Source organism: Dendropsophus ebraccatus, chromosome 7 (assembly GCF_027789765.1).
Source record: "Dendropsophus ebraccatus isolate aDenEbr1 chromosome 7, aDenEbr1.pat, whole genome shotgun sequence".
Lineage (NCBI taxonomy): Eukaryota > Metazoa > Chordata > Amphibia > Anura > Hylidae > Dendropsophus > Dendropsophus ebraccatus.
The window spans coordinates 83,883,524-83,899,176 of NC_091460.1; the positions used below are offsets into that span (position 1 = coordinate 83,883,524).

Consider the following 15,653-nt stretch of genomic DNA (forward strand, 5'->3'; position numbering starts at 1 on the left):
CTCCGTAAAAATATGTAAACTTTATTGGACGTGCATCTTAAAGGGAACCTGTCACCCCCCGTGCCGGGGTGACAGGCTCCCGACCCCCCGTTAGAGCCCCATATACTTACCTAATCCCGCCGGGTCCCGCTTCTGGAGGTGGTCGGGTGACGAAGATCTCAGCCGCTGCAGCCCGGCGCGCGCGCTGAGAGATGAGTCCAACACCCATAGAGAATGACAGGAGAGTCCAGCGCTCCGTCATTCTCTATGAGCGTTGGACTCATCTCTCAGCACGCGTGCCGGGCTGCAGCGGCTGAGATCTCCGTCACCCGACCGGATCCAGAAGCGGGACCCGGCAGGATTAGGTGAGTATATGGGGCTCTAACGGGGGGGGGGTCGGGAGCCTGTCACCCCGGCACGGGGGGTGACAGGTTCCCTTTTAAAAAAAACAAACAACTAATAAAAAGATCAGCGCTCATGTTTTTATTAGTTGTTTGTTTTTTTAAGATGCACGTCCAATAAAGTTTACATATTTTTTTGGAGCTGGGAGCCACTATTTTCTTCATTGAAGCCGACATTTTCTAACGTTGGCACAATTGTGAGCCTGCTAATTCCCCTAGTCTTGTGTTGCTTTACTAGCTGCAAAAAAGAATTTGACCTTTTTTATATGTTAATAATTTTTGCTAGAAGTTGAGTATTTTAAGGTCTGAGTACTCTAAATTCATAATATCCAACAGGAACCTTCAGCCCACTAATCTCAAAGATTATCCTGATGAATATGATTGAGTAGCTAGAAACATTTTTTGTAGGCTGTGGTTAACCACAATTTCTCAATTTGTCATTTTATGTGAAAGTGCAGTTGGATCCCTTGTATTAGAAAAGCTTGATAAATAATATATTATTGTTTTTTCCTTTTTTATAGGAGTTACCCCCAGTTGAAGAATTATCCATTAACCTGCCAGATCATGTTGAATTAAAGCCATTTGGAACAGTTTCCAGTGTTATTGAACAACTGGGTATGGTTTAGAAATCATGGAAATCTAATATTTTATCTTTTTTTTTTTTTTTTTTTTTTTTCTGTCAGCAGCATTTGAGGGGTATCTTTTTTTTAATCGTGATTGCTTTTATAAAGTTATTACTTAAAGGGTAATATTTGAACAAACTTCATAACGATATGTCAGAGGTTTGTATCGGTCCAGGTCCGGATCGGTAGAACAAAGGGGCAGAAGTGCTCAGTAGCACTCACTCTGCCTCTTCATTTCTGCCTCATTAATCCTGGCTTGAAGAAATCTTCTGGGCATGACTAAGGGTCCTATTTCACGGGCCGAGGAGGGCCCGATCAACGATGTAAACGAGCGGCGATCTGGTAGATCGCAGCTCGTTTACTGGGCTTATGCCACGGCCAGATGATCGTTGAGCGAGGGCTGCAGGGACATTGTTACCGATGTTCTTGCAGCCCTTGCAGCATACATTATCTGCAGGTCTTCTTCTCCACGCTGTCTTCATCCACGGGTCCCGCGCGCTCTATCTTCAGAATGGCTGGTCAGCTGACAGGTCACACTCAGCCAATCACAGGCCGCGGCGGTCCCGGCCTGTGATTGGCTGAGCACTCCGTCAGCTGACCGGCCATTCTGAAGATAGAGAGCGCGGGACCCGGGGTTGAAGACAGCATGGAGAAGAAGCCTAGACAGGTAATGTATGATGCTGCTGCTGTCAAATCGTCGGTCGCCCGCTATTCAACCGTAGCAATGCGCGGTGGGGGATCAATGATTTTAGGTCTGGCCCTAAATGAACGATCATCGGCTGATCGTTCTCTCTATTTCACCGAACGATAATCGCCCGAATCGGGCCGATTCGGCCGATTATCGTTACTGTGGAATAGGGCCCTAAGAGGAGGAAAAGAGAACCACTCCAATCAGAGTAGCCATTGGGTGTAACTGCACTGTAAACTCGTATAGACCTTGTATAGTCTGTAGTGATAATGATAGTCATGGTCTAGTGGTATTATTTAGTTTAATATAACCTAATTCTATAATAACATTTTAGTTTTTTTCAAAAGGTTTTAAAAGCCTTTAAATAAAATAAGTTATACAAGTTGCCGATTGTTGTAAATAAGGATGGTCCGAATCTGCCGAGGTTCGGGTTCGTATGATTCCCGCTGTCTGGCCGCTCCGTGCAGCAGGGGGATACAGCGGGAGGACCGCCTGGAAAACTGGGATACAGCCTATGGCTATGGCTGTATACCAGTTTTCCAGGCGGTCCTCCCGCTGTACCCACCCTCTCCACAGAGCGGGCAGACAGCGGAAATCATTGCCAAGAGTTTTTTTTTTTTTCTTTTACAATTTCACAACAGAATAATTTTTTTTCCCAGGTTTCGCAGCATACTTTATGGAAAAATTAACGTCTGTCTAAAAAAAATGCAAGCACTATGGCCGTTTAAACATGAGGAGAAAAAATAAAAATAAAAAAACTGTCTCGATCCTTAACCCCTTAGCGACCCATGACGTACCTGGTACGTCATGGTCCCGCCGGGACCCCCCTCTGAACGGCACCGCTCCCGGCTGCAGATTGCCGCGCCGGCTAATTAAGCACTTCAATGCAGCTGCATTGAAGGGCTTCAGAGCTCACGTCCCTGGTGTCTAGTGGGACGGATCTCCCCCCCCCCCCCCGCGATGCGATCGTTCTTCTGCCCGTGCCGGGCCTCAGCGTCACAGTGACGGTGATCCCGACTCGGCAATAGATTGCCAACTTCCTAGCTTCCTTGAAATGTCTGCACCATTGGAGGGCCAACGGTTCCTCATCCCTGCCTTAAGTGGTCACAGTTTCAGCAAACTTTTGTATAAGTCAAAAGGGTAAAAATAAAAGCAACAGTTGCAGCTCCAAGATTCCAAGCTTCAAGATTGTATTGTGGCATGATAAAAAAAATGCAATGGGTTTAAAACCGTCATGGCATGGTTTTAACTTTTAAAACGGATTAGCTTTGCATTTTTTAACATGCCACAATAAAAACTTGAAGTTTTAATTAATCTATGAGCTGAAACTGCTGCTTTAGTTTCTACATTGAACCTACATCGGGAATCACCCTGAATCAGGGTGGATAAAAATCAATGATTTTTTTAAAAAAATCAAAAAAATCGGATTTTTTTGATTTAAATCGGATTTTTTTGATTTAAATCGGATTTTTTTCAATAAACTGCTTTTTGAGGAAAATATTTTACCATCCAAAGGTTCTTCCATCATGAGATAAAGCTGAGTTGTTTAACTCAGTAGAATAAAGGCTGTATATGTTCTCAAATGTTACAACATGAACAGAGTTGAGAAAAAGACCTTAATCCTATTCTACAAACCTATGAATACAGAATCATCCCCTTCAGTACCAAGTCCAAGAAGTTAGACAATATGTTTCTGATTGTTTGGACTATTTTTTTTTTTTTTTTTTTTTTGTTTAGCCAAATTAGTTAACATGGATGTTTGTTTAAGCAAATAACGTATGCTGTAATGTTGTTATTGTTTCAGTTGAATAAATCCATTTAAATTGTTATTAAGTTCAGGATTATTTTTCTCCTTCCTAAGTACAACAGAACAGTGGTGTCCAAATATGAATGATTAACCCATTAAACTGGGGAGAAAAAAGTAATATAAAAAGTGATTCTAAAAATCTTCATCTACTTGCATGTTAAAGTAGCAAGAACTAGTTTAGGTAGAAACTTTGATTTAAATCACTGATTTAAATCAAGCCTTCCGGACTAGTGATTTAAATCGTGATTTAAATCGTGATTTAAATCAGTTTGATTTAAAACAAATCCACCCTGCCCTGAATATATGATTCCTGTGCCCCACATCCAAGGACACCATTTGTTTAATGCCGTCCGCAAGTGAGTGGTGAGCTGACACTTTCTTCAAATAAATCAAAAGTACAAGTTAATATGAAATCTATTCATGTGTCCCAGTTACTCAAAAAAAACCAAATAAGTTTAGTATTGCTCCCTGTTCAGGTGTTTTTTGTTAGCGTTTTTTTTTTTTTTTAATAACTGAATGGAGGAGCGCATGGATAGTGATGCTGTATGGAGACACAATACACCATCACAGAGTGTGCCTGTGGCTCATTACCGAAAAGTATCCTCCATGATACTTTTACATTCACCAGTGGTCTCTTGGTGATGTGTACACTAGCTGTAATTGAGCTGTGTGGATGGGACAGGCATAAATTGCATTTAATATATACAAATGGGAATGCCACTATCTTTCTTGCAAGTTGCAAGATTTGTGGTCTCTCTGGATATTTTTTACGTTTCATTGTTTGAAAACGCATGTTCTTCAAAACTAATTCTACTTCATCCTAGGAGTTTTTATAAAGCGTTGTAGTTAAAGAGTTGCTTATTTTTTTTATTTTTTTTGTGCAGATTGCTGGAAATAGACACAAAAAAGATGTGTAAATACAGCAATAATACCCCCTACCACCACCATATTTTTAAGTTACACCATCAACAGGTGAACTGTTCAGATATCCAATTTGATTTGTTTTTAACGCATGTTGTTTGATGGAGCTTGTAAATGCCATCTGACAAGAACCCTGTGTCCTTGCCTTACATTATACTCCCCATAATTACCCATTTAGCAGACTCTTACAACAATGGCTGGACACAGAGCTGGAGGTTTTTAGTGAGCTTTTACATAAAAGCCTTCTAAATTTACTGGTACTTAAGAGCTTCAAGTATTAATTATAGATTGCAATAATGACCAATCTGGGTACCGCATGGTGACTTTATTTTGTGCTGAGATCTTTATTAAGTACATCCAAATTGTTTGGTGATGCACGGCAGCATTCCATGTTCTGCAAGGTGTGACGCTTCATCAGCTGCACTCAGGCAGCTGTACTATGGTGCTTTGCAGGAATCATGTATTTAGTGCCAAGAACCAGAGGAGTTTTTTCCCTTTTGGAAAGGTGTCACTGATTTGTATATGTCTGGATACAGAACTTGGCTCTGAACTTCTGGCTGCTCCAAAGAGCCGCGTTATATGTATAGGATTGTAAAATAAACTAAAGAAAGAAACTAAGAAAATAGTTGCTTTCCATACAATGCAATAATTAGCATGTTTTCATTTCTTCTATAATTATCTTGATCTGGGCAGTAACCCCGTTAACCATAGCAAACAGATGTTAACATTGTTACCCAGGTGTTTAAAATCAGTGGACAGCCATGTAATACACACAAGCACATGCAGGAAAGCCAATCATCAGGTGGGGGGAGTGGCAGCAGCACCCTTTGGGCTTATTCCACCCATGCGGCTCTGTCACTACAGTGCCACAGAGATTCAAACAGTTTCCCCATTCCCAGCATTATATTGATACATCGTGCTGGGTGGGGAAACTCTAGTACAGCGCTTCCCTATCTGTAGGGCCCATAAAATACGGGAAATGGAAATAAGCTCTTTGTGATTTCTCTAATCACCTGCTTAATGCATACATTTTGCACCTTTTAACCTTTCGCTTTTTTCTTTCCAGTAATTATTGAGTCTTTGCGTGACATTTTACCTTTAAATGAAGATACTGTCGTTTTTAAGGAGGATCGGACTGTCGTTGGGAAGGTGAGAATTTTAGAAATTGGCTGCAAATGGCTGAGTAATTATACTGTATATTCCAACATAAGCAACTGTCAGCTGTTAATATTAATGCCACATGTCGTTAACAAAAATTCTATGGATTGTGCACAGTAAAAAAGGAAAAAAGAACAATGTATTAAGCATTTTGGGGGGCCTATTATTTCCCATATATGTTGGGGTAAGCATACGTTTTTTAATATTTTATTTTTAAAGCGCCCTTGATTCCAGAGCGCTATACAGGCGATAGGGGGTGACAAATAGAAACATTACAAGGACTGGTAGACTGGTACATAGGGGTAAAGGGGCCTATCTGTGAGGGCTTACAATCGACAGGAGGAAGGAATGGTCAAATGTGTCATAGGCAGAAGGTCCAGGAGAAGGAACATAGAGTATTTCCCTCCCCGATCACTCCTGCTCCCTTGCTGTTGCAGACTGCCTAGTAGTGATGGGAAATCTTGTTCATTTTAGGGATAAGGTCACCATTAGGTTCATTTAGCTTCATTTAAAAGAGTAGTTTAAAAAATTGGCTTATTTACTTCATGTAGTTCATTATATCTCTGGAATCTGATAAGATGTCACTAGAAACAGATCTTCGGATCAAAACTTTTAGATTGTTTAGGTCACTTTTATGTGCGTGTGATGATGTGGGCAGTTATGTATCCCATGAGATCATAGAAGAACTGGCTTACTGGGTTGTCCTCTGGAGTCTCGGGTATACAAGAAAACACCTGTTGTGACATTAGTTACGGTCAGCAGCTCTGTCACACTGTGGATCACCCACAAACTGTTACAAGCTGCTTTTATCTCCTCTCAGAATCCCTGGCTGTCTCCAGCAGCCAAGGACACTGGAGCGGGTAGGAGGCGATGTATTCTCTGGCAGGCAGGGGGGTTAAAGGACAACTCCGGCGGGACCCCCCCAAAAAAAAAAAACACAGACACACACAGACACCATACTCACCATCCCTCCGGTGACGATCGCCACTCCATTCGCCCGCCGTCCGCCTCACCGTCACCTGCGTCCGCCGTCCAGCGATGTCTCCTTCTTCCGGGTCCATGAGAGAGAAAAGGCTGCCAGCGCGCTTGCGCACCGGCAGCCTTTTCATTGGCTGGAGCGCATCACATGGCTTCCAGCAAGCTCAGCCAATCAGGGCTGAGCAAGCTGGAAGCCATGTGATGCGCTCCAGCCAATGAAAAGGCTGCTGGTGCGCATGTGCACCAGCAGCCTTTTCTCTCCCATTCACTCTCAATGAAGACGCCGAGGAGGAAGAAGACCCGGACCGCCCCCAGCTCTGACATCACCCGACACCAGAGAAGAGGACCGTGACGACCGTAATAGGTAATGTATATATTCTTTAACTTCCGGGATGGGGGGTCGGGGGTCGGAAAGTGGGGGAAGGGGGCCAGACCGGGTATTTAACCACATTATAAAGTTATATAACTTTGTAATGTGTGTTAAATAAGCCAAAAAAATTTTTCGCCGGAGTTGTCCTTTAACTAACATACTCACAGCGGGATGTCACTCCCGCTGCGAGTATGTATTCCTATAGGGATGAACTGGCAATGCAACCGTAGCTGATTTTGCTACGAATTTAGCATGAAATCCGCTGCGGATCCGGTGTGTGCGTGTATACACTACCGTTCAAAAGTTTGGGGTCACATTGAAATGTCCTTATTTTTGAAGAAAAAGCACTGTACTTTTCAATGAAGATAACTTTAAACTAGTCTTAACTTTAAAGAAATAGTAAATGACTATTCTAGCTGCAAATGTCTGGTTTTTGGTGCAATATCTACATAGGTGTATAGAGGCCCATTTCCAGCAACTATCACTCCAGTGTTCTAATTGTACAATGTGTGTGCTCATTGGCTCAGAAGGCTAATTGATGATTAGAAAACCCTTGTGCAATCATGTTCCCACATCTGAAAACAGTCTAGCTCGTTACAGAAGCTACAAAACTGACCTTCCTTTGAGCAGATTGTGTTTCTGGAGCATCACATTTGTGGGGTCAATTAAACGCTCAAAATGGCCAGAACAAGAGAACTTTCATCTAAAACTCGACAGTCTATTCTTGCTCTTAGAAATTAAGGCTATTCCATGTGAGAAATTGCTAAGAAATTAAAGATTTCCTACAACGGTGTGTACTACTCCCTTCAGAGGACAGCACAAACAGGCTCTAACCAGAGTAGAAAAAGAAGTGGGAGGCCGTGTTGCACAACTAAGCAAGAAGATAATCACATTAAAGTCTCTAGTTTGAGAAACAGACACCTCACAGGTCCCCAACTGGCATCTTCATTAAATAGTACCCGCAAAACACCAGTGTCAACATCTACAGTGAAGGGGCGGCTGCAGGATTTTGGGCTTCAGTGCAGAGTGGCAAAGAAAAAACCATATCTGAGACTGGCCAATAAAAGAAAAAGATTAAGATGGGCAAAAGAACACAGACATTGGACAGAGGAAAACTGGAAAAAAGTGTTGTGGACGGATGAATCCAAGTTTGAGGTGTTTGGATCACAAAGAAGAACGTTTGTGAGACGCAGAACAAATGAAAAGATGCTGGAAGAATGCCTGACGCCATCTGTTAAGCATGGTGGAGGTAATGTGATGGTCTGGGGTTGCTTTGGTGCTGGTAAGGTGGGAGATTTGTACAGGGTAAAAGAGGTTCTGAATAAGGAAGGCTATCACTCAGTTTTGCAATGCCATGCCATACCCAGTGGACAGCGCTTGATTGGAGCCAATTTCATCCTACAACAGGACAATGACCCTAAACACACCTCCAAATTGTGCAAGAACTATTTACAGCAGAAGCAGGCAGCTGGTATTCTATCGGTAATGGAGTGGCCAGCACTGTCACCAGATCTGAACCCCATTGAGCTGTTGTGGGAGCAGCTTGACCGTATGGTACGCCAGAAGTGCCCATCCAACCAATTCAACTTGTGGGAGCTGCTTCTAGAAGTGTGGGGTGCAATTTCTCCAGCTGACCCCAAACTTTTGAACGGTCGTGTATGTGTAGGCACCCTAAAAAATGGAAATCATTTTACCAGTGTGAACACAGCTTAGGAGAGACACATGTTTTACTGAATTGTGTGTGTGTAAGGGATACAGGTTTGAAATGAATGTTAAGCAACAGTGCACTCCAGCGTAGAGTACAAATAACACCATACATGGAAAATTCTTGCCCCAAACAAGACAAGACGTTAACCATGTAAAATGTTTTGACATGTCATTATTTATTACAAGGACATATTTTTTATTATGATTGGGTGACTTGAATACCTTATTTTAGCTATGTGAAATATCCATGCTTATTTTGAGAGCAGACAAGGTAATAAGTTAAGCAGCACGATTAAAGATGAGTCTTTTATACGTGGTGGGTGATTTATTTACTTGTGTTCTAGTGAAGAGACACAGACTCGCAGCATGTATATATTAAATTGCAATCCCCAAGGCTTCCTGGAAATGTGCATAGTTTTACAAGGGAAAGAACACAGATTCTACGAACTCCTAATTGTTGTTACTGTGCTCCCCTGAACTCCCCTGACAACTTAGGATCTCATTTTTAATATGTAATGAATAAAAATTTGGCAGAGATCCAGTCTTCTAGTGACCTGTTTTGATACTTCGTTTTTACTCCTCTAAAGGCTTGTGTTTTAGCATTTAGTGGAGGTTTTTCATATTACTACCTACATGTATGTCAAGAAGGGATTGGACAAAATATTTTAGTGGCCAAGCCTAATTAAAGGAGTAGTGCAGCGCTAAACAATTATTCACAATATAACACACATTACAAAGTTATAAAACTTTGTAATGTATGTTATGTTAGTGAATGGCCCCCTTCCCCGTGTTTCCCCCCACCCACGCTAGACCCGGAAGTGTGGTGCATTATACTCGCCGCATCTCGTGTCGACCCCAATCCGCCATCTCCCTCATGCCGGCCCCCCTATGCCGCGTCATAACTGTGCTCAGCCACGATTGGCTGAGCACAGTTATGCTCAGCCAATCGCGGCTGAGCTGCTGAGGGGGGACGGATGGAGCGGTTCGGCCGGCCTCCTGAAGACAACGTCATTGTCCCATGATGGCGGACAGGGGTCGTCACGAGATGCGGTCAGTATAATGCACCACACTTCCAGGTCTAGCGTGGGTGGGGGAAACACAGGGAAGGGGGTCATTCACATACATAACACACATTACAAAGTTGTATAGCTTTGTAATGTGTGTTATTTTGTGAATAATTGTTTAGCGCCGCTCTACCCCTTTTAAGCAAATTGCAATCCCTTGAGTGAGTAAGTAGTCTGTGAATTGAGCAAAAGTCTCAGGTCCCAATTAGTCATGCAGCTGGGCCACATGAACGATCACTGCCAGTTGGTAGCAAAACTAAATGTGCACATATCCTAGGTTACGTGACAATTATCTGAAGTCTTATAACCCATATGAGCATTTGGGCATATTTATTCTGGACATAACACTGAGCTCTGCATTTCATATCACCCAAAGTGAAATTGTCACCTAGCCCCACCCCCCCACCCACCCCTCACACACACACACACACACACACACACACAAACACACTCTCGACAAGCTTAGATATGCCGTCCCCATTAAACCCCCCCCCCCCCCCCCCCCCGGGAAGATACTTTATCTGCTACACGCTCCGGCCACATCTGAGGCTCAGATGCAGCTGGAGCGTAGAGCAAGTAAAGTATCTTCCCGGCGGCGGGGAGTTGATGGTGTCGGCACTTACATACTATGGAATCACATTGACACTGACAGGAGAACGTGATATCCGCTGCGGATACGTCCAGTGGGAATCTAGCCTAAAGAGGATCTGTTGTCTCTCCGAAAGTGTGAGTTTTTTTTTTTTTTTTTTTTTTTATATTTAGGGTGCCAGCGTGGAGCAGGTAACGTATGTACCGGCTGGCGGGAAGTTAACTTATATACTCGCAGCGGGATGACAGTCCCGCTGCGAGTATATACTCTCATAGAAAATACAAGGCAATGAATCCGCAGTGGATTACACTGTGAATTTGCAGCGTAAAGTCTTGGGAAGGCACCCTTCAACTTGGGTGCCTTTGTTCCAGTGGTGTTTTCCTTTTTTGCTCTCCAGTGTCAGCTGTAGGTGACTGGTACATGGATTAATTATAATTACATTTTGCAGTCTGTTTGTATAGTAAGCAACTGATGGACATTTCCTTTTGTTTTATGTGTGTTTTCAGATATTTGAGATATTTGGACCTGTACCACATCCATTTTATGTGATTCGCTTTAATTCTAAAGAACAAATAGAATCCAGTGGAATCAAGATAAAAGATGCCATGTTTTTTGCTCCTTCTGTTCAGGATTTTACACAGTATATAATCCCTGATGCATTGAAAAGGTATGTTATCATTCGACTAAAGAGCACTTGTTCCTTTTGGAGTTTGAGCATATGTTTACATGCTTTTGGATCTATGTTCTTGTTCTGGTAAAAAGTCGTTTTTATCATCTGTGGATTGATATATGTGGGCATATGTACCACATTGCTCCGCCCCTAGCGCCACTTGGCCCCGCCCCATCCTTGATGTCATCACCGCATAGGCCCCACCCCCTCAGCAGCCATTGGAAGGGACAGCCTAAAGCTCTGGGCCCCACCCCCTAGATTGTCCCACACCAATGGCCTTTGTGGTGATGACGTCACTGATGGGGGCGGGGCTAAGTGACGATAGGGGCGGAGCGATGTGGCACATAGGCCGCGAGGCCCCGCCCACATATACCAATCCACAGGTGATAAAAACGACTTTTTACCAGAACAAGCACCATGAGGTGTAATATAAAATAAGTAATGAAAGCTGTAACATTTACCCTTTACACCTGTGGAGAGCAGTCAAAATGCAAAAAGGGGGTGATAGTGTCACTCTATATTCTATAGCTTTTACAGATATACCTAAAGGCTATTTCATTAAAGTAAAACATCAATATATTCCATATACTTTGCAGTCCAAAGCAGGAAAGCAAAGGTTTTTAAGTTTAAGCGACATTGTTGAGTGGTGATAGGTCCCACCAACCAGCCAGGGACCTATTGCCACTCGCCTTGGAGAATGACGGGAATGGACAGCTCCAGCACAGTGAAGTACAGTATAACACAGAAATTAATCCCATCCTACCATTGTGCTGCCCCTGTCCACTGTTTCTGTATCTAATAGTTGCTCCTGACCTGTTGTTGTACCTCATAGCCTCCCCTATCCTCCATTATTGTACCTATAGTCACCCCCATTACTAACAGGGAACAAATATTGGCCAAACGGGCAGAATATTGCCCCTTTTAAAAGACCCAGAGATAATCTGTCAGAGATAGTTTTGGCTGGAGTCGGAGTTAGAAAAAATTTACTGACTCCGACACCAGGTCTTTAAAAAATTTAGAACTGAGTTTTGATATGAATTTTATAAGTTTTTGCTCATCAGTTTAATTTATGAGCAACATTCTAATAGTGCACTGGGCCTATTCGATGAGGGTGGTCGGGAAAATGTTGTCGTCACTATTTGGCATTTTGTTTCTGAGCTGGAAGAGTCCATTGTGTGGGGGGAGATCTGTGCTGTTTTCTTCCTGGATGCTGGATCACTGTATATGTAATGTAGAGGAGGAGGACAAGATGTAAGTAGTGTAGCAGTAACCTCTGTCCTTAATGTGGTTTCTCTCTGAGAGAAGATTTTGTGTTTTTTCTTCAGTGTTCTATGGCTGCAGCTGTGTGTGTGCTATTGCTGCAGCAGGCTGTGTGTGTGTATGTTATGGCTGCATTTAAAGGGGTATCCGGGGAAACAGTGAAAAATCCAGGGGGGGTAGGGGGTGGTTGGTTCATAATAAAGAAGTTCTATTTACCCGTCCCTGTGCCCCACAGTGCAACATGCCATGAGCTCCAAATCCTGTGATGTCATGGCCCCACTAAGAAATGCCCACTCAGCCAATCAGTTAGTGAGGCAAGGCACAGCTGTAGTCACTGACTGGCTGAGTGGGTAGTTCCTGTGGGTCCGCGATTATTCAGGAGTGCGGACACTGACAGAGAGCTGATACATCTGGGCCTATGGCTAACCTCTCTATATCACAATGTGTGACCCCCTCTATATCACAGGTATCTGGCATTGTTAGCAGTGTTTCTTTGTGTATGGTGATTATTTTAGAAACATAGAAGATTGTCAGCAGGAAAAGATCACCTGCTCCATCTGGTCTAGTTCTGAGTTGTTCAGGACATGGAGGCTGGAGACTGGCTGCATCCACTTCTCACACAGGATAATCTGCTTTATATCTTTCCTTATTCCCTCAGAAGTCGCCTCAGGATCATGTAGGACATTAGGGAAAAGCTGCTGAGCCAGTGTGATAAATAACTCCCCTGGTATATGACTGGCCATTTATGAAGGAGTAGGAGTCGGTCCTGATAAAATTCAGGAGTCTGAGTTGGAGCTACGGCTTACCGACTCCACAGCCCTGTCATCAGTAGCCCTGAAAATTATCATCGGCATATCATGTGGTAGTGGGATGTGTTGCTGACCGTTTAGGAAAATCCATTGATCAGTGCTCATGTGGGCAGCAGTCTTGACAGTGTAACTGAAACCTTAGTCGGGCTGCTAGCAAAGACTTCTTGCTGATTGTCTCTATCTGCTTGCCTTATTAGGTGCAGTCTTTATTCAAACTGATGTGACATTATAATCTGTCTTTGGACAATTTGTCTTTTTTTGATGTGTTTGAAATTTCCTATTGAGCAGGCATTAGTAGTTCTGTCTGAGTTCAGAGCAGTTTTTGCAGCATGGTTATTATGAAGGTTTATTCTAAGTAGTTCTAAGAACAGCTCCTAGAATAGTTTATAGATAGAGAGATAATCTTCCACTTAAAACATGGATGATTATATTGTAAAACTCTCTTAGCCAAGAGTCTTTTTTCTTTTCTTTTCTTTTCTTTTTTTTTATATTCTATGAAGGACACCACTTTAAACTTTTTAGACATGAATATAAAGTTGCTAGTATACATTCTAATTGAAGCTCTAAGACATTTTGTTGTCTCTGTTTAGGCAGACTAATGATTTCTCACTATACCTTTTAAAGAGAATCTGCCACCAATTTTAGGCAGCCATATCGGAGGATGACATAAACACGGTTACAGGGACCCTGAGTAATGCACTATTTTACTATTGTTTGTAGTTACCATAACTGATAAAAATCCCTGTTCATCATTACTGGTTAGAGAGCGCTCAGTATTGTGCAATATTTATGAGCTGCCTCGCTGGCCTGCCCATTTGCCAGCGGTTGGCAGAATTCTGTGACTGAACGTTGACAATGCACTGTATCAGATGAAGAGAGCTAAGGCTCTGGAAACGCATTATATTTGTGCTATCTGAAATTAACGCTTTTTATTTCTTTCACCTAAAACTTTGGTCCTATGACTTTGTGAAGACAGCGCTGTGTTTCCAAGGAGTTTGGCAATTTTTTATTTTTTTTCCTTTCACGAATAGTAAGTGACAGGGAACTGCCCCTGTCACTTACACCTAAACGCCTAAACTTTATCAGCTAATCGTTTATTTAGGTTCAAACCTAAAATCATCGGGCACTGACCGCACATTGCTGCGTGGAATAGCAATGCACGGCAGCACGACTGACTATTTTGCAAGCACCATGCTTTACCGAAGCATGTTACAGGGCTCCTCCTGCAACATGCACACTCAGATCTGCTACACCATATACATTTAGCTCTACTATGTCATATACACCCAGCTACATCATACACACTTGGCTCTGCTGTATCATACACACTCAGCTGTACAAACATATTCACAGGCATAAACAATGTTGTATCAACACTGAATGCAGCCTAACAGCTTGCTGCACTTCAGGAGCTCGGAAAAGCCTTTTAGGTTCCTTTGACTCCTTGATCTCCAAAATGCATAAAGTTAAAGATGAAACACACCCTAATATTCCACATCCTATGCAATATCAGTGTAATTTGTACAATTTTAGATTTGTGGGGGGGGGGGTACATTTCCATTAGAATTGAAGAAAACCACAGTGGGAATCCAGCACTCCAATTAATGTTTCTTAAGACCTTGTAACTTTTTTTATTTCATAAGGGTGTGTTCACACGTACAGGATCCACAGCAGATTTGATGCTGTGTTCAGTTATTTAATTACATCTATATAAAACAACACATTTTGTGCATGCAAAATGCCGCGAGTACATACACGGGTTAGAAGCAGACATTAGCTAATCATGAATGCTAGGTTAGTTACAGTTATCACCTGTTGCAGATATGTGTACAATGCAACAAACTAACTAGATACACATGTGCATAAAAAAATTGTAGTTCTAGTGCTTGAAAAGCACTATATTGTAATCCGTATTCTTCTTCCATTTCTTCCAGCCATTTTTCTGCGATTAAAACAGCCTGAACCGCTTTGCGCACAGCAGGGGCGTAGCTAGGGGTTCAGCCTAGGGGGGGCGAGCAAGTCTGAGTGGGCCCCCAACCGATTATGTTACCCAAAGGGAACCTCACTAGACAACAATGCTTTCTAAATAATAAAGGGTATATTCTGCTCCATTACTCATAGTGAATTAAGATTAAGAGCAGTGTTAGAGGCTTCTACATTTACATATATAGACACATAAAATGAAAGCTGTTCTTCAGGATAAAAAAACATGATTGCTCTCTTCTAGAAAAAAACACCTGTGTGTGTGTTGTATTGAAGCTCAATTCTACTGAAGTAAATGGAGATGAGTTTTAATACTGCACAACACCAGTGTGGCACTGTTTTTGGAAGAAAGTGGCTATGCTGTACTAATCCTGGGTAACCCCTTAAAGTACTAATCATAAATGCTTTTCAAAGTATAGAAGCAGACTGATATACTTAGCCCAGCTGCCTAAAAGGAAATGTACATCCACACCACCTTGATATTAAATAATTATTATTTTATTTGTATAGCACAAACATATCACAGCACTTTGCCAATTTTGGGAGTACATACATACACAAAAAAAAAAATCACATTTTTACAGATACAGATTGCACATTTAACAATAAATCAAAGAGAAGTGAGGGCCCTTTTAGCAAGATTTGA

At 42.3% G+C, this 15,653-nt stretch overlaps 1 protein-coding gene across 1 annotated transcript in view; it reads left to right on the forward strand.

Annotated features, from left to right (window-relative positions):
• NAF1 (nuclear assembly factor 1 ribonucleoprotein) overlaps nt 1-15,653 on the forward strand; it is a 66,699-nt gene that overhangs the window by 19,410 nt on the left and 31,636 nt on the right. Inside the window, exons 4-6 of the mRNA XM_069976614.1 lie at nt 902-995; nt 5,486-5,568; nt 10,792-10,952. Of these exons, the coding sequence (XP_069832715.1) occupies nt 902-995; nt 5,486-5,568; nt 10,792-10,952 (338 nt within the window). The remainder of the gene's footprint in view (nt 1-901; nt 996-5,485; nt 5,569-10,791; nt 10,953-15,653) is intronic.